We start from the raw sequence: 22,845 nt of genomic DNA, 5'->3' as shown, positions 1-22,845 counted from the left end.
GTGTCAAACTTGCAACATCACGTGATGTATCACGACTTTTTTTGCCATTACCGGCAATGGGGTGAACGCGGTTTCACTGTGATGCATCTGGCCTGCATGCCGGCAGTTTGACACCTCTGGTTTAGATGGTTTGTAATCTGTGTCATATATAATTGAACAGTTAAAAGTATTCACATGGTTTTTTTTTTGTTTGTTTTATGCAGTTATATTTCTGTAGCTCACATATATGTATGTGTAGATTGATCATCATTTTGCTTTAAGCATATAACGAGTCTGAAGGGACAAGTAAAAGAACGGTGGAGCCACACTGTTGGTACAGTTCTGGAAGCTGCATGGTTTTTCACTATCCCCTTGTCACCCATGCATTGTGGGCAGATGTCTGCTAGTCAAAAGTCTTTATGTAGTACTCTCAATCAGTGGGGAAACTACATAACTATATAGCCAAATAATGTCCATGTGGATAAAATCATTGATTACAGATGATTTCCCTAGGTTTCCCAGATTTTCTCAAGCTGAAAAGCACTTTCTACTCCTCCTTCTTCTCTCCTTAATAGTTTAGTAAGATGCAAGTTTTTTTCCAGCTCTTTCCATGTCTTTGATAGCAGGTTTACATACTGAATTCTTGGCTTTCAAATCTGGCTTGTTAGAATGAGAAAAAGCCAGAATTCCCCAGCTGCACATCACATTAAAATACACTAAGAAGAAATTATGCTGTGGTTTGTTTAATCATTCACAATGGCAGCAGAAGCAAAGTTGGAGTGACTGAATTCATTCACACTAGGCCAGAATTCTTCAGAAGGCAACCACTGTGAAAAAGCTAACTACTATATAATCTAGATTAAACCAGTAAAAATGTACTTTCACTTTGCCATTTCCACCCCTCCCCTTCAATCCCTTAAAAAGGATTTGAAGTAACCCATAACTTTCCGCACTGCTTCTGCCTCTCACACTGCAGGGAAACCTTAAGTATTCCTTCAGCTGATCAATCATCAAGCAGCAAACACTGTGTTCAGTCAGTGCCTCATCTCCCCTTTTCTTTTTTATTTACATGTTGTATATATTTGATTGGTAATTTCTCCAAAACAATTGGAAAGTTATCTGGTCAAGTAGAGGGAGCTACAAAGCCACCAAGGCTTTGTCTTTTGATACTTTTTAAAAAGTTAATAATAGTGCATCAGTCCCAAGTAATGACAGCTGATTCTTTGTGGGAGGAGGGAGAGGCTAGATTGAATTAAGGCATTTGGAGGGAGGTTAAACAGAAGAATTCCTACCAGTGGAAAATTGACAAGCTCTCCAGAACTGTTAGCCTAGCAAAAGAGAAACCATTTTAAGTGTGATTTCATATACATATACAGCCCAACCAGGTAAACATCAGCTCAGCTTACAACTCCTGCCAATGCTGTGCGATAACAGAAGTCTTCAGACTGGTGCAGAGTACACATTTGAAAGTGTTTTCAGTAGCTTAACAGTCCAAATCTAAGCCTACTGATAAGTAGGCTCCACTAGGTTGGATTTAATTTTGAGTAAACAGGGTTTGAATCGCTAGGCTGGGAATGATGGAGTTTGCAACCCTACATATCAAGTTGGAGAAGTATGATTTACAGGAAATCATACCAGAGTATGAATTTATCTCACTGTAGGATGTCAACAATAACATTTTCTTAATGGTTGAAAGAAATATTAATGTTGGAGATAGAGCTAAAACCTGAACTCTTTTTATTGGGCATAACCACAGATAAATATGACAAGGGAATAGTCTATTTGATGTTGCACATCTTGACTGCTGCTAGACTGGCTTTTGCACAAAAATGGAAGAACAAAGAAACTCCCACAGATGAAGACATACTGCATAAAATACTATCTTGTGCTGAAATGGACAGGCTTACGATGGAATTGAAAGATAAAAGCGGATCAGAATATTTTGAAATCTGGGATAAATTGTACCATTGGTGGGAATCGAAGAGGACTGTTGGGGTTATAGATTAGCAATAAGATGGAAATATATATATTCTTAGGTTAGCAAATAGAGAAAATGTATTAAGTATTGTATAAAAAGTTTATATATACCGTAAATGCCGGCGTATAAGACGACTTCTGCGAGCGCTGAAATCGGCACCAAAGACGGGGGTCGTCTTATACGCCGAGTCATCTTATACGCCGGAAATACTGGTAGTTTCCGGCGTATAACACGACGTTCTAGGAATGCGGCCCGGCTATAAAGACGGGGGTCGTCTTATACGCCGGGTCGCCTAATACGCCGGCATATACGGTATTTATAGAGATAAAGAATTGAATTTAAGAGGAGAAATAATTTGATAGAAATGTTCAAACTGGAATGTTACATCATGTCCAATGTTTTCTTTTTTTTAATTGTGTTATAAATAAAAAAACTTTAAAAAAACAATAGCATTTTCTTCCATATTGAATTTAAACACTTCAGTCAAGCTAGAGAAACATTTCTATAGCTATTCAGTATGTATAAAGGTAATGGCGTCCATTTTACTTTACAGGAGAGAATATATATATATATTACTAATATATAATATATTACTAATTTCGTTAAAAACACGAATCCTGGGTAAAGTCATATTATAAAAACAAACAAACACGAACACCAGGAAAATTTTTTAAACTAAAAGCATTTAATCTAGTGCCAAGCTTTTGTCGGCCAACTGCCGACATCATCAGGGCTTAAAACCAGTCGATGAGAGTCTCCTTTGTAGTGCTAGTCAGTTTGTGCACACGGCTCCTGGACCTCGTCATCGGTCCTACTTGATTGGGCTGCATGTTGGTTATATTCCTGATGTTGATTGATGCTACTGCTCCGTTACCTGCTCTGCTTCTTCCACTCTCCTTCTTTGTGCGTGTGTTGTTATCTATCTCCTCACTACAGGCTCCTGAGTTTGGCATACTCCTTCCCCCCCCTTTTTGGCCATTCGTTTCCTCCGTGTTTTCCCAGTTGCTCCTCCTCCATTGGGCCACCCCACCAACTAACCCTATATGCAAGCATAGGGCCACGAGAAAGAGGGGTGTAGGCTCAAACACACAATGCAACAATACCCCTGTAGAGAGGGAATGCATATGACCCACATTAGACGAAGGCAACGGATTAAAACGGAGACTGCAATGCGATGATCGGGGCGATGCGAACGTAATGAGCATCGGAGACGAGGAAGAGGGGTGGAGACCATAGGAGGTGATGTATGCGTAGGACATGGCCATGAACATATGGGAAGGATAGCGGGGGGGAAAGATGAGAGGAGAATACCCAGCGCACGGACCAATGGAGCGAGGAGGAGCACTTTTAGTTTAAAAATTTTTCCTGGTGTTCGTGTTTGTTTTTATTACACACACACACACACACATACACACACACACACACACACACACACACACACATACACACCCCACTGCTCAGTACAAAATTTGTAAATATAATCTATAGTTTCTAATAAATGCTTTCCTTATGATTTAATTGTGTGATCTTCTAGGAAGCCGTACAAGTATTGATTAAGCATTCAGCTGACGTCAATGCCCGAGACAAGAATTGGCAGACACCCTTACATGTTGCAGCTGCAAATAAAGCTGTGAAGTGTGCTGAAGTGATAATTCCACTTCTGAGTAGTGTCAATGTCTCTGACAGAGGAGGTCGGACAGCATTACACCATGCAGCTCTGAATGGTCATGTTGAAGTGAGTGCCTTAATAAAATTGTTCTTTTACTTTGAAATCTGTCTGGTCTGGTCTGGCAAAATCATTTTCCTTTAGGTGATGTGAGCTAATAGACTCAGAATTGTTCTATTAATTTGTATCCAATGGATTGGGTAAATGAATAAATAATAAATCAATAAATAAAAATAAATACATTTGTGAAGTACAAATCAACATCAAGTCAATTGTTGCATGGTCTATAACTATTGACTGACATACATTTGGGGGCCGTTTGCTTGTTTTAGATGGTGAGTTTACTTTTGGCTAAAGGGGCAAATATTAATGCGTTTGACAAAAAGGACCGAAGAGCTTTACATTGGGCAGCATATAAGGGTAAGAAAGTTTTTCTTTTTTTCTTGTTGGCAAAATGTCTGTAACGTGATTGGCAATAAGTAGCAATAGTCTAATTACAATACTCAATATCTCCTTAATTTAATAAGCATATCTCATGTAGTGCTTTGAACTTCTTCTATTGTTTGATATATTCTTCTAATGCTGATATTTGATAATTTATTTCTGTTGTTGTTTGTATCGTAGGGTTAAATAAATCCCTTTAAAGCAGACATGTCAAACTCGCAACGTCACGTGACGTCGTGCGACGTATCGGAGCTTTTTCTCCATTGCCAGCAATGGGGTGGGCATGGTTTCCTGGTGACGTGTCAGGCCCACGGGCCGGCAGTTTGACACCCCAGCTTTAAAGGTTTATATCATATTATAAGGAGAAAAAGTTAAATGTCTTTAAATTAAAAATAATACTTGGCCACTGTTCATTTGAATATTTTTTAAATATTTCAAACTAAAGTGTTTTTTCAGCTTTTGTATGGTTCAGAGTTCATGTAGTGATAAATAAAATATGCATTAGAGCCATTGCAGATATCAGTGAAACTTTCTGTGGAGACCTTAGCATCTTCCTTCAGGGAAAGGTAGGCTCATTCTTACCAGTAAGGTCAAACATTAAGCATTAAATTTTACCAACTGATGCACATGAAAACAGATGACTGACACACAGTCTTTAAGCAGAAAGGAAAATCAAAATGCATTAGTCATAAAATGATACAGGTATATAATTTATCCAAAATAAAGCAAAAAAAGAATTAAAAGAATTAAAGCAAAAATGACTCGGGACATAATATCTGGGTCAAACTGAAGTTGACATATGTTATCAACAACTGAATTTTTTAAGAAGAACTCTCAAGGATCCTAGCTTTGTGAAAATCATGATTTCTTTTTAAAATTACAGTATGTTGAAATCACAAATAGAAATGGGACCCTATCTTTGAACTGAATCATATCTTTAGTTTATATCAGAGAGCGCATGTAATTTATTATGTATAGAACTTCATCTTACGAGATAGCTAAGGAACCTATTCTTTAGAAATATTGCTTTCAATTACGTATCTTTTTTGATCAGGAAACCATATGGTGGCTTACAAAAGAGTTCTCTGTATGTTAGCTGAAAGGCAAAAATGTGTAAAACATATGGGAAAAGATCAAGGTCATTAATATATGGAGCTCATCCTTTAGATTTAACAACCATATTCTGCTGCACAAGGAAGACTTTTGCTCTTAATTGACACTTTTTCTTTGCAAAGCTTTGTAAGCAAGTCTGATTGAAAATGGTTGGGACAGTTTTGCAGGAATTACTGATACAAGTTAGATGTTGTCATTGCCCAGTGATGCTGGTTCAGGAACTGCAGTTTGCAGAAATTCAAGGCGATCTATCTACAGAGGCAGACACTCTTAAAAATAAGTGTGGGTCCATTGTTCAAAACTATCCTCCAGTGTGTGCAATATTAAAATAATTCATTTCCTTCTGTACTTGTAAGTCGAATGTAAGTGTATTTTTCTGCTTTAATTTAATTCCCTGTAGTTCTAACTTTCCCAGCCTATGGTTTCTTTTAAAGAATTCAAAATAAAAGCTTTTTGCCCACAGAGAATTCCAAAATCTTATTTGAAATCTACTTGAAACTTTCCAAAATCAAAGTTTTAATCAGCCTTTTGCTGTTTATTAAAACAAATTAAGTCCTTAAACTTGTATTTAAAACTTATTTAACCAAGGTGGCGCAGTGGTTAGAGTGCAGTACTGCAGGCTACTTCTGCTGACTCCCGGCTGCCAGCAGTTCAGCAGTTTGAGTATCTCTGGCTCAAGGTTGACTCAGCCTTCCATCCTTCCGAGGTCAGGAAAATGAGGACCCAGATTGTTGGGGGCAACATACTGACTCTATAAACTGCTTAGAGAGATCTGTAAAGCACTGTGAAGTGGTATCTAAGTCTAAATCTATTGCTATTGCTATTTTGCTAAGGATTAAAGGAAACTCACCAGGTGTTTTCAGACTTGTCAATCCAATGGTTCCTTATAGCTGAAGAGCAGTTAACCAGCAATTTTTAAAAGTGTTTAGCAAAGAAAGTGTGAGAACCCAGTTTTAAAGTTGCCAACCATGGTTTAAGCAAGGTGGCCCTTCCCTTGTCTCCCAAATCTCTAAACCCATTGGAGATTGCTGTCTTGCAGTCTCCTTCGAAGGTACAGCTGTATTGAGCACTTGTCGGCAATCGTAAATTCTTTCCTTGTCCAAAGAGGACTTGCGAAGAGCCAATCTGCTTGCTGGCTCTTTTATTTTGCTGTGCTTCTTGGCGCCACTGTTAGTGGAGCTTTTTTCAACTCCCCATTTCTTCCCCAGAAATCCAAAAACCCTGAATTCTCAGTCAGCCCCATCTTTAAATACTTATGTTTATAGGATATTTGAAAATGGGATTACTAACTAATAAGCATCAATAGAGTTAACTGCAACTGTTAAGGACAAGAAATTAACATTTATCTGCTGTATTGTGAAATTCAACAGAACGATTATCACATATTAATGACCCTTTTTTGTAATCTTTTCTTTTGCTGCCAGGTATATGATGGTAACTTGATTATTATGAAAATAATTCATAGCACAACTATTCAGCTAGTTAATAGCAGAAAGTGGACTAATCAGCATTCATACTTTAAAAGGCCTTTTCATAGATTCTTCCCTATGAAAGTGAAAGACTCACAATTGGAGTAATTATGTTAGAAGAAGTGTAAAAAAAATACAATTCCTTAAAAACAGCTGTTCATGTTCCTTTATCTAACTGAAAAAATGCAACTTTTGAATTATCTTAGAAATGCAAGTAAGCCCAAAGTAGAATACAATGGAATTAAAATAATTTCTTTTTTAAAAAGGGGAATGATTTACATGAAGATCTCTTCATCTTCTGATATCCGAAAACTGGTATTTTGGCATTGTCTGTTGTGGCTTTCCCTTTTCTTTTTTCAAAGGGCTGAAGACAACTTGAAGGGTTATAGATATATATCTCTCTGTGTGTGTTACAATTAAATTTCCATCTTCAGATAGACAGGTTTTATTGCTTTTATTGTCTTGTCCAGGAGCAACACTCATCCAGGATTTTTTATATTTTATATGCATCATATACAATTAGATCTCCCAACTTCCTTCAGTTGTCTTAAACACACACACTAAAATAATAATAATAATAAAGTTGGAAGGGACCTTGGAGGTCATCTAATCCAACACCCTGCTCTGGCAGGAACATTTCAGACAAATGGCTGTCCAGTCTCTTAAAAACTTCCAGTGTTGGAACATTTACAGCTTCTGGAGGCAGGTTGTTCCACTGATTAATTTTTCTAACTGTCAGGAAATTTCTCCTTAGTTCTAGGTTGTTTCTCTCTTTGGTTAGTTTCCATCCGTTGCTTCTTGTCCTGCCTTCAGGTGCTTTGGAGAATAGCTTCACTCCCTCTTCTTTGTGGCAGCCCCTGAGATATTGGAACACTGCTATCATGTCCCCCCTCGTCCTTCTCTTCATTAAACTAGACATACCCAATTCCAGCAACCATTCCTTATATGTTTTAGCCTCCAGTCCCCTAATCATCTTTGTTGCTCTTCTCTCTACTCTTTCTAGAGTCTCAACATCTTTTTTACATCGCAGTATTCCAAGTGTGGCCTTACCAAGGCATTGTAAAGTGATATTAATACTTCACGTGATCTTGATTCTATCCCTCTGTTGTCTAATGTGATAAAAGTTGTCTAATGAATGAGCATCTTTTTGTTTGTGATTCGGTTATGAACTTAGAGTGGCATGCCAACAATGAGGGCCTATTAAATTGCACTGCAGAGATGGACAAGAAATACTACAAATTTCCTTTTCTTTTTAGGCCATTTGGAAGTTGTTTCATTATTGATCAGTCATGGTGCTGAAGTGACATGTAAAGATAAGAAGGGTTACACTCCACTTCATGCTGCTGCTTCCAGTGGCCAGATCAGTGTAGTGAAGCATTTGCTCAATCTTGATGTAGAGGTAAGAAGTTAATACTACAAGCTAATAAAGATTGAATTGTTATAAATCCTGGCTGTGGAAACTTTAATTTTTCTATGAAATGAACTTTTTACAATCTTTTAAAAACGTAAACTGTCTTTGACAAGGCTGATGAAGGAACCTTTGTTCTGTTCTTTGGATTATAAATTATTTTAATCATTCTGGATCATAATATTAAATATTAATATAGCTGTTGGGAATATAGCCACAAGTGTAATTCTCCAACTTCCTCTGTCCTTTAGATATGATGTAATAATAAAAATATAGAGGTGCCACTGAAGTATATGATGTGCAACAGACCATATGCACTATTTATACTGAAATGAGGATAGAGTAATTGTTCCTATATGATTGGACAAATTTTCTTAATTTATTGCATAAATAATTTGTTTTAACACTGATAGCTGTAACATAGGTAACCATGCTATTTTTGATCTTTCCTTCCTTCCTTCCTTCCTTCCTTCCTTCCTTCCTTCCTTCCTTCCTTCCTTCCTTCCTTCCTTTCTTTCTTTCTTTCTTTCCTTTTTCTGCTACCAACTAACATATGTCCAAGTTTGAATGAATCCAAACAAAGATAAGCATTTAAGAGCAATATGCAAGATTTTTGTGCAAACCTAAAACCTGGGAAAAATGCAATTTCTTGAAAAAAATGCAAACCTGTTCTTTTTTTAAAAAACAACATTGTTATGTTTAATTCACAGTTTCTCCACGACTCTTTGAGGAGTCCAAAACAGTTTGTAACAGAACAATAAAACAACATTAAATAAAGTCATCAAAGATCAAACCAACAATCTTAAAAGAATAACAATATAACAAGGTTCTTTTTAAAAAATATTTTAAAATGCAGTCAAAAAAAGCCAGGCCGTGGAATTATCCTATAAATGCTAAAGCAAAATTTCCAACATTGTCTTTAATATCACATTAAAAAAACTACATGGAGACCAGCCATATTTCCTTTGGAACAAATTTCATAGAATTGGAACACAGTGCAAAAGTGAAAATGCAGTGCAGTATCTGTTGTCTCTCTTTAAGTGACAATGTATTTTTCCAATATGGTGCTTTAAAAAGTCAAAAGCTAATATTTTTAATACTATAAAGTATATTTTTTGGATCTGGATCCATAGTTCTGCAAGTTCCTATTATCTCCCCTGCTTAAATCCAAATTAAAATAATCTCATTTAGCTTCTTCAAGGCCTGCTTTAAATGAATGGCCATATTTCCACTATTTTGTTTATTGTTGGTTGTTCTCCTTTCTTCAGAGTTTGATATCAATATTATAAGAACAAGTTCAGGAGCAGACATCCTCGTGGAGGATATAACTTTTTTTTTGCTTTATTCATAAAATTGAATAATTAATTTTGTAGCCATAGGAGGGAAATTGTTAAGTTGAAATTATTTTTTTTCATATAATGTTTTATGTAGTCATGTGATATTTAGACCTTTTGTTGTACTTTTTCTGGAAGAAATGCATTACCTTCTATTTGAAATATTAAGGACCACTTTATCCTTACTGGAAACTCTTTTTCTTTTACACAAACTCATATGGCATTGTTAATATTTTATAGTTATAATAGTTAGATTATATTTTGTTGATTAATAACAAACCATGTCCTGCAATTCTCTAGCTAAGTCAACATGCAATGTTCTCTTCTACTGTGCTAAGTCGGAGGTCAACACTTTTCTTCTTCTTCTTCTTCTACCCCACACTCTCTCCTCTTCTCTTTTTCCTCCCCAGTTTCCCATTATTTTCATTTTCCTTTGTATTTTATATTCTGATAAACTAATAAAAAATTGAAATGAGACATGAGTAGACAAAAGTAATGCCTTAATGTGAGTGATTTCACGTGATCTTTTGCTCTTGCAGATTGATGAAATGAACATCTATGGAAATACTGCCCTTCACATTGCTTGTTATAATGGCCAGGATTCTGTGGCTAATGAGCTAATAGACTATGGAGCTAACGTCAATCAGCCTAATAACAGTGGATTCACTCCCCTCCATTTTGCTGCTGCTTCTACTCACGGGGCCCTTTGTCTGGAACTGCTTGTGAATAATGGGGCAGATGTAAACATTCAGGTAAAATTACAGGTTTCACATCTCTTCCTTTTGATTTCCATTTCTTACATCTTTAAACAGCGGATAAATGGAATGGAGATCAGGTAAGTGAAGGTTATGTGTTACACCTACACATTTAAATGTTGAGCTTTGAGGTATACCTGTTAAATATAGAGTACATTTCTTTTCTGAACAGTAAGACTATTGAAAGAGAAAAATATTTTTAACTTTCCAATTCAGACATATTCTTTTTGTGCAAAAATCGCTTGGAATGGATAACTGTTACATTAAAGTTTCTCTGGATAGCAAGATGGGCAGCATATAAATATAATAAATAGATAAATAATAAATAGATATGAATTTACATGGAGAACAAAGAAAAATGAGGCAGTGTCCTTCACATGGTTCAGAGGGAAAGAATTGAAATCAAGGCCTATTCAGTTTCTCTTAAGATACTGCCTTCATTAAACACGTAGACACATCTTGTCCATTATAGGTATTCTGTATATCACAAATGGGATCAGAAACAAAATGTTCCTTTCTTGCTCCATCCCTTAGCAGGATTACTTCTAACTACAATGGTATAGTCTGAAAATGGAGACATGTTTCTTCTTCCCCACGTTTTTTTGCAATGTTACTTAGAAGTTTGGCAACCATCCCTGAATCTTTTTGTTTTACTATCACTAGATAATTTAAAGTTGGGAAGAAAAAGATATTTGTGGGGGGAATGTGATTCACTAGCCCAGAGGTCCCCATACTTTTGGGCACCAAGGACCAGTTACGTGGAGAGAGGTTTTTCCACGGACCAGAGGGGGTGTGGTTTTGTGTACTTCCTGCATCCCACGTATGAGACTTTGCTTGTTTGTGTGACCCAGTTGCTGGCATGCCGCAGCCCGGTACCGGTCCATGGACTGGGGATTGGGGTCCCCTGCATTAGGCTACTGCTATGCTGTCCCTTCTTAGAAGTGTATGTTAATTTCTTCTTACCCATCTGTTCTCTATATTTTAAATCTTTTCAGATCATGAATCCAGTTATTTATAAACGGCCTGATCAAGAGGCAAACACAGTGTAAAAAAACCTTACCTTTATAAAGTCTTAGAAGCTCACCGAGCCATGAATGTTGAGGTGCTTTGAATATGATTTTAATTGATATACAGAAAGCCATCTTTTTGTATATTTAGGAAGTGTCCAATGTTGCCGTTTTACATCTAAATGTGGGGCATCGAGAGCACCTTAAAGGAAATAGGCACATCACTACCAATAGGTGTGATCTGTGCTATGTTTGTTTTTTTGTTCGACAGAGTAAAGACGGGAAAAGCCCACTGCATATGACAGCTGTCCATGGGAGGTTTACACGGTCACAAACTCTCATTCAGAATGGTAAGCTAGTATTTTTAATATTGTATCATTTTAAAGCGTCTTTACTAATTTTGTCAAGTTTTAATCTTTTAGAAAATGAAGAATTGTGTGTATTTTCTTTCTTTTGGGTATACAGTCAAAAGAAGCAAGAGTGAAAAATAATGGAATTAAGAGCTTACATTTCTGCATCCGTTCTGGATGCAACAGCATTTTTAGTTTCTTGTTATCTTTTTAATGTTCATTAAGTTTGCAGACAGTTGCAGAACATGTCCAAAGAAGATATAAGTGGGGCACAATTGGAATATCCACAGATCTGGTACAAAACTATTATTTCTTGATTTCTTAATCAGGTAAAAAATATTTGGACCATGGGAAAATAGTAGAAACAATAAATATATATTTGACATATGTTGTAGGTATGCATACATATACACATAGATATCAGTTTAAAAGGAAATACAGCCACAAAATCACAGTGGGAATTTAGTCCACTATATAATTTATCACTATGAATGATCCAGAAAACCTACATCAAACACCCTGAATGGATAATAATTTCTCTCTCTTTCTCATTCTCTTTAGCTTTTTGTCAACCTGTTCTGTTCAGAGAAGGAACAGATTGCTCTTATCCAAAGTCTTTAAAAAAATAGATCTCTTATACTAATCTATAGGGACTAAATATTTTTCTTCGTTTTACTAATATTTTTAATTATAAAAATATTGAGGATGGTAGAAACCTACAAGCTTCCTACTCAAATTTTTTCATCAGTTTGGCGTGGAACTGAATTGTGTAATAAACATAATCTCATTATAGTTTAAGTGTAATTGACAAAGCAATAGGAATACTAACAAGCTAAAAATAGGCTAATGAATTTCTGAATTTCATTAGCAAAAGTTTAGTTAAAAAAAAGAAAAAGAAAAGCAAACATATGTCGGACAATGTGGGTCAGCTAAAAATTCATGGGAAAATTTGAAGATGAACTAACTTATTTAAATGTGTGGTAAATTAATTAGAGGAACTTCTAGATTGGGTTCGCACAAAATGCTAGCCTTAGTAAAAATGGAGTTGGGTAGGACCAGATTCTGTTATATAGATTTTTATTGATTCAAATTCACTTTTAATATTATTGTCTTACAAGTTCTGACTTTATAATTTATGTTGTAAAACAGAAGCATTCCAAATATGCAGTTGAACAGTATTTAAGGGTAATATTTTGTACTACCTGTAAATGCAAGGCACACATGGAACATGTTGTTCAAAATGCACAGAAATTGGCAATATCCCTGAAATCTTTGTGATATTCTAAAAGTGCATAATTCATGTTTGCTGCAATAAAATTTTTGGATGGGGTTAAGGCACAACTTCTGTGCAAAACCCAGTTGGAATCACATAACTTCTTCACTACCTTGGAGAGGATGCAGCCTAACTCTTAAGGAAGATATGTGTTTTTTGTTGTAAGGCCAGCCTAGCCTAACCTGAGACTCTTATCCTCTCATATTGATTCAAACTTTTCCCCCTCCCCCCCTTGTCTTGGCACTTTTGATTTCCATTGATAATTTTGTTTCATTTAAGTAAAATATTGTATGAGAAATTAAAATGCCACCCACGGGTTTTCACCTGATGGAATTGTCTTATTTTTTTTCTTTTGAATTGGTCAATTGGTCAAGTCCTTGAATGATGGAATTTGGTACTTTGTAGTTCGTAATGTTCCATTGCCTTAATGTGTTATAGTGATCAAGTCATCATATTAAGTCATAATGTGTTCTGTTTGTGTTAAGGCTTGTTAGCAGTTTTGTGTATCAGTATCAAAGTTGTATAGTAATAATTTTATGTACTTTGGTTGCCCCTTCAGAATATATAGTACCAGATCCAATAGTGCAGAATTTCTTGATTAGTAATATATGATATAATAATTCAATAAATTCATTGCTAATAATTTCATATTTGTATCTCAGATAATATAGTGTATATAGTGAAAAGACAGTTGTATAATTTCTTTTGCTGGCTTGAAACTCTCTACTCCTTGCAAATAATGTGTTAGGTTTTTTTTTTGTTAAATTGCACTTGATTCTTACATAATATTTTCATATTAAAATGACATATTCAGGAGGTGAAATAGACTGTGTTGATAAGGATGGCAATACTCCCCTTCATGTGGCTGCAAGATATGGACATGAACTTTTGATTAATACCTTAATAACCAGTGGAGCTGATGCTGCCAAGTAAGTTTCTGAAGAAGTAATACTCCACATTATAGAATTATATCATTAACTTTAGAGTGTATCATCACCTTGGATTGGGAAGGTGGCCTATTTAGCAACAGTTGGTAATATCTTGTGAATATTTAAGGTGGATTAATGGTTGCTGAACCCTTTTTAAATTTGTTTTTAAACCCAATAATTCTGTATGACACCAATAGCTTTGACTAAAGTCCATAGCAAGACAGGATCAACAAATTAATTATAGTTGCAATTAACAGAAATTATATTTTTATTTCAACCTTTACGATTTCTATATCTAATATTATGATTGGAATGTATAATTCAGAACTATTGCTATATTTTCTTTCTGGTAAAAAATACCACAAACTGTTATTAGAAAAGAGGTTTACAAGGATATGATCTACAATATTCTGGGCTTCTTTCTATATGAATTTTAATCCATTCTTTTTCTAACTGATGAAGACAGAAATGAGCATCAGTGAGAGAAAAGGGTTCAGCAATCCAGGTTATCCACTCAAAATTTCTATTTCATGCTTCAGTGACCTGTATGTTGATCAAATAAAACACCTCTGTCGGTGCCTGAGATGTCCAGTGAAGTGAGAATCCCGCTTGAAATAGGTAGACATCAATGTCAGGATGGGATAATATATCTGGGATCTAAAATGAAAATTTGAATTGTTTTTTGTGAAGATCATTTTGTGTCCTTCCAGATTGACATCCAGAAGCAGAAGCTTTGCAAATAGAATGCTCAAAGAAGTAAAGTCAAAGGGCATTATTTAAGATAATTATGTGTAGGGGGAATGAAGGAGTAAATAACTAAATTTGACTTATTTATATTGAGATAGGAAAATTTTAAGATGTAACCTGGAAATTGTTCTAATGAATCCTAATAGATTATTCTTGGACATGTACAATCTGTCTGATAACATATTTGCATGACAGGGAGATTACAAATTGGTTCTGGAAGGGATCGTTATTTAGTAAGCAGGAAATTTTTGTAATGCTTTACCATATATCACTAGAAAACATATTGCCGTCCTATCACTCTGAAATAACCCCTAATTTCCCTGTAGCAAATAGATTTAGAAGAAAGACATATACAGAGAGAGGTCTAAAAACTTTATTTGAAGAAATGTTTATATCAGAGGTTGGTTTGTTTTGCAGATGTGGTATCCATCGCATGTTTCCTTTACACTTGGCAGCACTTAATGCACATGCTGACTGCTGCAGGAAGTTGCTTTCATCAGGTAAGCAAATGCAAAAGAGAATATAAAACTAACCTTGTGAATGAGCTGTTTATAGGTCACTAATGTATGTCCATGTACTTAGAAACTGAAGGCCTTACATTTTGTTTCAAACACACGCTGTTGTATGCTTATATGTGCAAATCTACGTGTTCCTATTTGAATGTATACACAATCCTGTTTTATGTATAGTCTGTGTTTAAAGCATGCTGAATGCTGTTCCCTTCTTTAATGACCATAGAGAATGGTCATTTGAGCACCCGTTATAGAACATTGTACTATTTCTGAAGGAAAAGAGGGGGGGTGTTTTTTGTCATTTGCTGTTCTATCTGTGGAGCCTTGCAAAATCTACAGGCAGGGGGGACAAGGTGGAGAGCAACTCTATGGGTCTTGATTGTGGGTGGAGGAACACAGCTGCATCATTGAACAAGCCTTTGTTAAACTGAATTCCTTTCTATGAATCAAAGGAGCTTTTTGTTTATGAAATAACCATCTGATTACCTGGAAATAAGCTGGCTCGTTCTCAATAATTTGCCACAAGGTAAACCAGGTTTGTGTGGATTTTGGTTCTTAGTTATTCTCACCACCAGGAATTTACTAAATCCACAGTTGCTTCTGCTTATCCCCTCAAGTAAATTACAATGACTTCTGTCAGTCAAAATAAGATTAATTTTACATCCAAACCTAAACTGCAAAGTTTGAGAGGACTCATAATTTATTTACAATTCTGGCTTGTTAGAGGATTTGCAGATCTCACCAATGGTAAACTTTCTATGGCTGGTATGTTTCTGATTATTTTTCCATTCTGGCTTGTAGGAGGTTTCAAGATAGGAATACTTGGGAAGTATGTACTAGCTTGCTTGACTGTTACCTTTAATAAGCCAGAATTCTCAACAAATCTAGTTTAATAATAAGCCAATAGGACATACTTTAGAGTAGGGCTGTTTTTTGGTTCCCAGGTACATGATAAAAATGTAATGCATTGTATAAACAGGAAATCAGGTTGTTCTCTTTTGTAGCCTTCACTTGTTTTTTTACTATATCCTTTGTTGAAAGCTTAATCTTATTTCAAATTTCTAATTTCAATCTCATTTGGTTTTTATTATTGAATTGTGTGGCACTCTGCAGTCCTATAGAAATACGTAAATAATAAACTGGATTAAAGCAAGCTACATACAATTATTTTTGTCTTGTAAATATTTTTGATATCATAAATTAAGGCAATTTAATTTGACTGTATGAGAGGATCAAACTTACAGCAAGCAATGCTCAGGGACTCTATGTGCAATTTTTTATCACCATTTTTGATGAACAATAATGGTGAGAGACAATAGAACTAATGGCTGTTTTCACTATCCAAGACCAATATGCTAGTCTTTGATTTTGGAATATCAGTTTCCCACAATATGGGCTATTCCAAGTGGCTAACTACTTGTTCTCCAAAATTAGTGAAGCAGCTGTCCTTTGATCTGGCCTACCAACTAGGCCTTGTCCTCCATTGGGCAAAATTTGCCATCAGTTCTAATCCTTACAAGATGCCTTTCTGTAGAGGGAGCATCTGTTATTTTGTCCATTAATGTTAAAATCAGTACAGTATGGCAAAGGAAAGATAATGAAAACTGGTTTGCAAGTACATTTCTAGACATTTTTAATAAGATAGTCATTGCTTGCATTTTCAAATGCTCAAGATTAGAGTACTTGTATTCTCTAGGTGGATGAGATTGCAGAAGTGTGGGAAAATTATGATGAGTCTCTTTAATCTTAGTTTTTATCCGTATCATCATCATACTAAACAAACGTTAAATCTAGTTTCAGAGCCATAGAACATCTTAAGTGAAGCTTAAGTTCTTTTTTTATTAGTCACTTCAAACAATTTGTGGCCTTGGTCATTTTCCTTTTCTCCATCTCTCTATGGCAGAAGCCCCCATCAACTTCTGGTGAAGGAATGAGATGGGGATAATGCAGATAAAGAAGCAGTCAGAAGTCAGTTTGACATCCTTGTGAATCCACTGTCTGTTGCCTTAGGGAAATGATAATCATTTCTCCTTTTTTGCAATTTCACAGATAATCCACCCCCTCCTTAGCTGTAGTTCTTGCTGCAGTAAAAATGTGCTGCTCTCCATACAAAATATCTGTCCTTCTCTAGAAAGTCATCATTTCCTGTTCCTGTGCAAAATCTGAAGCCATTAGTAAATAAAACTCTTTTTGATGCATGCTGAGGCAATTCTTGTGACTTCCTCATTTTCCTCACAGAGGTCTCTGCCTTCATGCCTGCTGTCACTTCTCTTGAAAGTCTGCTCCTGAAATGCCTGCTGCATGATTTAAATACTTCAATAGCAATGGGCTGGATGTGAAAATAGATTCTTTTTGGCTTTATGGTTCTTTTTTTTTCTGTAGCGGCCAAGCTTGAACAGACCCTGTCCGTTTCCATAACAACCTTTTGCTGACTACAGTTGTGTCTTCATTCTGAATTTTTTTCTTACTAACTGATTTTTCTATCTCTGCAATGTTTCTTGCGGTTTAACTAGGACAAAAGTATAGCATAGTGTCCTTGTTTAGTAATGAGCACGTGCTGTCTGCAGGCTTTGAAATAGACACCCCAGATAAATTTGGAAGGACGTGCCTCCATGCTGCTGCTGCAGGAGGGTGAGTAGTTTTAAAATTACAACTGCAATAGATATATGTAATTTTAGCTCTGTGGTTTCCCTGCAATTCCCCCCCCCCCAAAGAGGAACAGCAAAATGACACAAAAACTACTGTAATTTATGAGGCCTCTTTTGTGGAATGCATGAGTGCACGCAGGCACACACACACACACACACACACACTTACCTCACTTTAGAAAAAAAAACTCTTTTTGCACATGACAAACTATGTTTTGCTTCAGTTAAGTAGGTACCATTGTTTCCCTATCACAGACTAGGCTTTCTCACCCTCAGCTGGTTTTTCTTCCTTTTTTGGTCATTGTATTCCTAACCCATCACACAAGCATTGCAGTTTATCAGGCTGAAAACCCCATCTGTAACAATAAATCTTTACAAATTAATGGTGGGTTCTGTCTCTTGCATAAAATGTTTTGATGGGCCAAGTAATGTGGGAACAGTGTAAAAGAAGAGATAATGAGACCCAAATTTTGAGCCGCTTCTCTTTTGCCCTTTTTTATCCACTGGCATGTGGGGAATCCTTTCCAGGGCCTAGGGGCTGTTTCTCTTTACCATTTAATAGGGCAGATTTCCCCTCACCCAGAAACGGAGGTTGCCCTCCAGTGTATTGCAAGGAATTGGCTGCTGTGCCATAAAGGAAAAGCAGGACAGGGGCAGTGTGTTCACATCCATTCCTATACTGAACCAGAATTATTTCAGGTTTCTACACTTGCAAATTTGAATTAGCCCAGATAGCAGTACACACACACACACACACACACACACACACACACACACACACACACACACACTAAATGGACATGCATTCAAGGACAAAAGTTACATTCTAGGTTTGTTACTTTCTTTCCCAAATGGGTAGGATTTCTCTTCGTTGCACATTCAGGCTAGACCAGACAAGCCCATACTTCGTTCTATAATATAGGCCAAATTGTAAATTACTGTCCTGGAAAACAGAGTTGCCAGACAGGAAAGAAAATAAATACTCATAGTTCTACAGCCAGATCACTCCTTTTAATAGAGTGTGCCTTCCCTTGTATCAAAGGCAAGCTATAAAAAGGAAGGGTGAACATCTACTATTCTAAAATTTATGCATCTGAAGACTTGTTTTAAGGGATAAGAGAGAAAAAAGCAGGCCATGGACTGCACAGTAACACAATTCTTCCAGTCAAGAGATTGATGGAAGAAGAATATAAACAATTCTTTTAGTTACACTTGAAAGAGCCGATGCATCAAATTTATTTCAAGGTTTCTTAGCTCATTCAAGACATTTCTCAACAGAATAGTCCCCTGCACTTTATAAATGTATTGAAATGATCTAAAGCTGTGCTTTTTTTGTCTTTTTCTGCTGTCCTCATTCATCACAGTAGGCTGTGTGCAAGATAACTTCGAGTCAAAGGGTCTTGAACAAATTAAGCCGTGTTAAAATGAATTGAATACAGTGTTCTTCCTGACTAAATTAATGAGATTAAATTTATATAATTTGTTTAAAAAGAATGCTCTTGTTATTCACATATTTAACTAAGAATTGTCTAAAGGTTCAGGAAAAAAAAGATTCCTTAAGGGTATGTATCGTAATTCTGAACATGACTGGTAAGTATTAGTAATAGAGAACAGAGCAATCTCAGTAGATCTGGGAAGGATCAAAGTGCAATGTCTACTTCTCTAGCCAGGAGAAGGAAGAATAGTGAGACTAAGGAACTTTCTTCCTTGAATTGTTCAGCTATTCATATGTCCTTCCATACATGGAAAGGAAACAAGGTATTGCAGCTGTAGGCCAGCTTTTTCCTGTTCTTGCCTAACTTTCATCGCAATAAGCATAACTAGGGTCCTCTAGAACAGGGGTGTCAAACTGCCGGCCTACAGGCCGGATGCATCATATTGAAACCGTGCCCACTCCATTGCCGGCAATGGGGAAAAAGTCACAATATATCACGCAATGTCATATGATGTCGCGAGTTTGACCTGCCTGCTCTAGAATGAACCTCTTGTATGCTGGCCATATGAGAGGACCAGTTTGCTGTAGCAGTTAAGGTACTGGCCTAGAAATCAGGGAACTGATTCTAGTCCAGTGGTTCTCAACCTGTGGGTCGGGACCCCATTTGGGGTCAAACGACCATTTCACGGGGATTGCCAAACAACGCAGTCCGCCATTTTCCCCCCCTTTTCCTTAGCTGTGCTACTCCCTTTTATTCTATTGGCTTTTGAAAGCCAATAGAATAGACTCTCTTGAATAGAGTCTAATTCTATTGGCTTTCAAAAGCCAATAGGAATTGTCCAGGCTGTCTCTGCCCTGCTGAGCCCGCCAAAAGTCCCATTCTGCAAACAGTGATGCACCAGTTGAGTAGTCCTCGACTTATGACCAGTTGGGGGTCACGGCATTAAAAAGGTTGAGAACCACTGTTCTAGTCCCACTTTAGGCATGAAAGCCAGCTGGGAGACTTTGGGCCAGTCAGTCACTCTCTCCCACAAGGTTATTGTTATAGAGAAAGGAGTATTATGTATTTTTGCTCCCTTGAGTTATAAACTAATAAATGCAGATAAAAATATAATACATAAATAATAAATAAATATGCTAAATACAGCTTGTCCTAGGGTTATATTGCTAAATATGTTTAACTGGAACTAAAGTTCTCTGAGTTTTGGTCGGATGTTCTTCTAAATAGACATATTTGCTTATGTTGCATCCCTCAGTGAGGTTTAAGTACTTTTTTTTTTTTAAAGACCATTCTGGTTTGGAAACCTCCGTATATCTGGAAGGTGCCAGGCTAATCTAACACACGATAGATTCTTGTCTTAACAATAAAGTGCTTTACTGTCATAGCAACCTTGACAGGTGTATGTCCACAAAATATTGTTTTGTTTTTTTGTTAAGTAGCTATTGAAAAGGACTATACCTACTCCATTGTTTCAAGCAAAACAACTCAGCATCCATTATGTTCAATCAGTTGTGAATGTGCAATGAGTAAAGACAATGAAGCTGAGCCTTTACAGTACTGGTTTAAATAATTATTTTTGGAATGTCTTTACCTTTGAACTTGCAAACATTCATACTACTGTATCACAGAGAGGAGAAAAGTTAGAATGTTTGAATACAACAGTGAAGTCAGTATTCGGCCAGTCACAAAATATAGTAATAATATTTTTTCCCCGAGAGTTAAATTAAAATAATATGGTACACACATTTTTACCATGTTCATCCCACTGAAGAACGTTTTTGGCCAGTTTTAAGATTCTCAAGCCACGTGAAATATGTATTTGGTATGTTTCTATCATATCATCTTCAACAATTTTATAACATATAGTTTTATGGTTGATAAAGCTTTAGAACAGATTAATTGTAAATTAGCAAGTCTGTTTTTAATAGTGCAGTGCTGGTACATAAATTTAGATGCTGCTCTCAATTTGAGCCAAATATTTTTTAACCTTGTTCAGACAGCAATTAAGACAGCACATTGGGATCCCTATGTGGAAATTTTCACAAGATTGTTGCCTTGGAAAATGCTTGATTTCATTTGTAATGATCAGCTCAGAGGCTCATGTATGCAGGTGTGAATTCTGAATCCTTCTTTTCCAAGGGCTGATTGCGTTGTCATCTAAAATGAGCTCTGGTACATTCTGATACATTCCTATACATGCTAACCAGTACAAATGATGTTTTAGAGTTTGAGGAAGACAGGGTTACACACTATTTTCTCAATTTCTTTTTTATTTATTAATGTTTTTGCTGCCCATCTTACCATGAGGTGACTTTGGGTGGCTTATAAAGTTAAAAAGAAAAAATCAATGCAACAATATGTATCCAATAAGAATAAAACACTATAAAATACAAATTATCAGCTATAAGATCTCTGGTGGTGCAATCCTGCAGGCTACTTCTGCTGACTCCCAGCTGCCAGCAATTTGGCAGTTTGAGTCTCACTGGCTCAAGGTTGACTCAACCTTCCATCCTTCTGAGGTCGGTAAAAGAAGGACCCAGATTGTTGGGGGCAATATGCTGACTCTGTAAACCTCTTAGAGAGGACTGTAAAGCACTGTGAAGCAGTATATAAATCTAAGTGCTATTCTTCTTCTTCTTGTGCCATATCCGTTATCGGACATTGGCGATCATGTTGGCGATCCTGTTTTTATCAGCAGCCACACGAAAAAGTGCTGCTGAGTTTTGTCTAAACCAGTCCCTTAGATTTTGAAGCCATGATGTCCTTCTTCTGCCTGGACCTTCAATCTTTCCCTGGAGGATTAAATGGAGTATGCCGTATTTTTCTGGGTGTTGCATCACATGTCCAAAATATTCTAATATTCGTTTTTTAATTGTTTTGATGATTTCCCTTGGCTTTCCCAGGCGGCTTATTACCTCCTCATTTCTGATCTTGTCAACCCAGCTTATACGTAACAGCCGCCTGTAAATCCACATTTCAAATGCTTCTAGTCTCTTCAGGTGGCCTTCTGTCAGAGTGCTATTGCTATTGTTATAAATAAAAGATGGGAAGGCAGGGAGTAGGACGAGTGGGGGAGAAGTGGGATCTATTATTAATCTATCAACCACTTCCAGTGTGACGTTGCCCCATTGCCCAACTGGCAGAGCCAGGTCTTCAAACCCTTGCAGAATGTCAGGAGAGTGGGAATGTCAGAAGAGCAGGCTCTTCTCCTGGACCCCATCAGCTGGAATTCTTTTGCTGACACAGCCTGCAGCATTCTTTCTCTGCTAGAACGTGTAGGGTGGGCCAATCCCAGTGGGATTAAACAGTTCCTGAAGTAACCTAGACCCATGTCATGAAAGGCTAATAGTTACTGTTTTACTCATATTTTATGTTATAGTTTGTTCTTCCCAGTTCCTGAATGGTTAACCATGTTTTTTTTTCAACTTTAGATTTTTTTCCCCCATCAGCACTATTTTATTCTATTTATGCATTCTTTTCTTTCTGTATCTTTTCAGCAATGTTGATTGTGTGAAACTCTTGCAGAGCAGTGGAGCAGATGTAAATAAAAAAGACAAATATGGAAGGTTTGTAACTTACAAAAACTTTAAAAATCAATGTGGAAATCTAGATCTCAGTTTCATGATACTGGAATTAGCTGAGCAGGATTAAGAGGAGTTCATGCTTGGCTGTCATACTTCATCTTTGGAAAACATCTATTACAATTCTTAATGCCAACAATGTTCTGGAAAGATCAAGAATATCATGTAGGATGTCAGACAAGACTATTATTGCTCAGTTACTTATCCTTCTTTGTT

At 36.5% G+C, this 22,845-nt stretch overlaps 1 protein-coding gene across 7 annotated transcripts in view; it reads left to right on the top strand.

Moving 5' to 3' along the window:
* The window catches only part of ANKRD44 (ankyrin repeat domain 44), a 165,712-nt gene that overhangs the window by 98,518 nt on the left and 44,349 nt on the right, over positions 1 to 22,845 (top strand). For 4 of the 7 annotated variants that reach the window (XM_039347981.1, XM_039347977.1, XM_039347980.1 and 1 more), the window contains exons 5-13: positions 3,492 to 3,692; positions 3,956 to 4,043; positions 7,906 to 8,048; positions 9,931 to 10,143; positions 11,425 to 11,503; positions 13,591 to 13,705; positions 14,870 to 14,952; positions 17,478 to 17,595; positions 22,546 to 22,614. In XM_039347981.1, the coding sequence (XP_039203915.1) occupies positions 3,492 to 3,692; positions 3,956 to 4,043; positions 7,906 to 8,048; positions 9,931 to 10,143; positions 11,425 to 11,503; positions 13,591 to 13,705; positions 14,870 to 14,952; positions 17,478 to 17,595; positions 22,546 to 22,614 (1,109 nt within the window). The remainder of the gene's footprint in view (positions 1 to 3,491; positions 3,693 to 3,955; positions 4,044 to 7,905; positions 8,049 to 9,930; positions 10,144 to 11,424; positions 11,504 to 13,590; positions 13,706 to 14,869; positions 14,953 to 17,477; positions 17,596 to 22,545; positions 22,615 to 22,845) is intronic. The other 3 variants (XM_039347978.1, XM_039347982.1, XM_039347976.1) reach the window with 1 other exon arrangement.

This window comes from Crotalus tigris, unplaced genomic scaffold, assembly GCF_016545835.1.
Source record: "Crotalus tigris isolate CLP2741 ecotype Arizona unplaced genomic scaffold, ASM1654583v1 scf7180000018105.1476442, whole genome shotgun sequence".
In the NCBI taxonomy this organism is placed as follows: Eukaryota; Metazoa; Chordata; class Lepidosauria; order Squamata; family Viperidae; genus Crotalus; species Crotalus tigris.
This window is presented reverse-complemented; position numbering and strand designations above follow the sequence as displayed.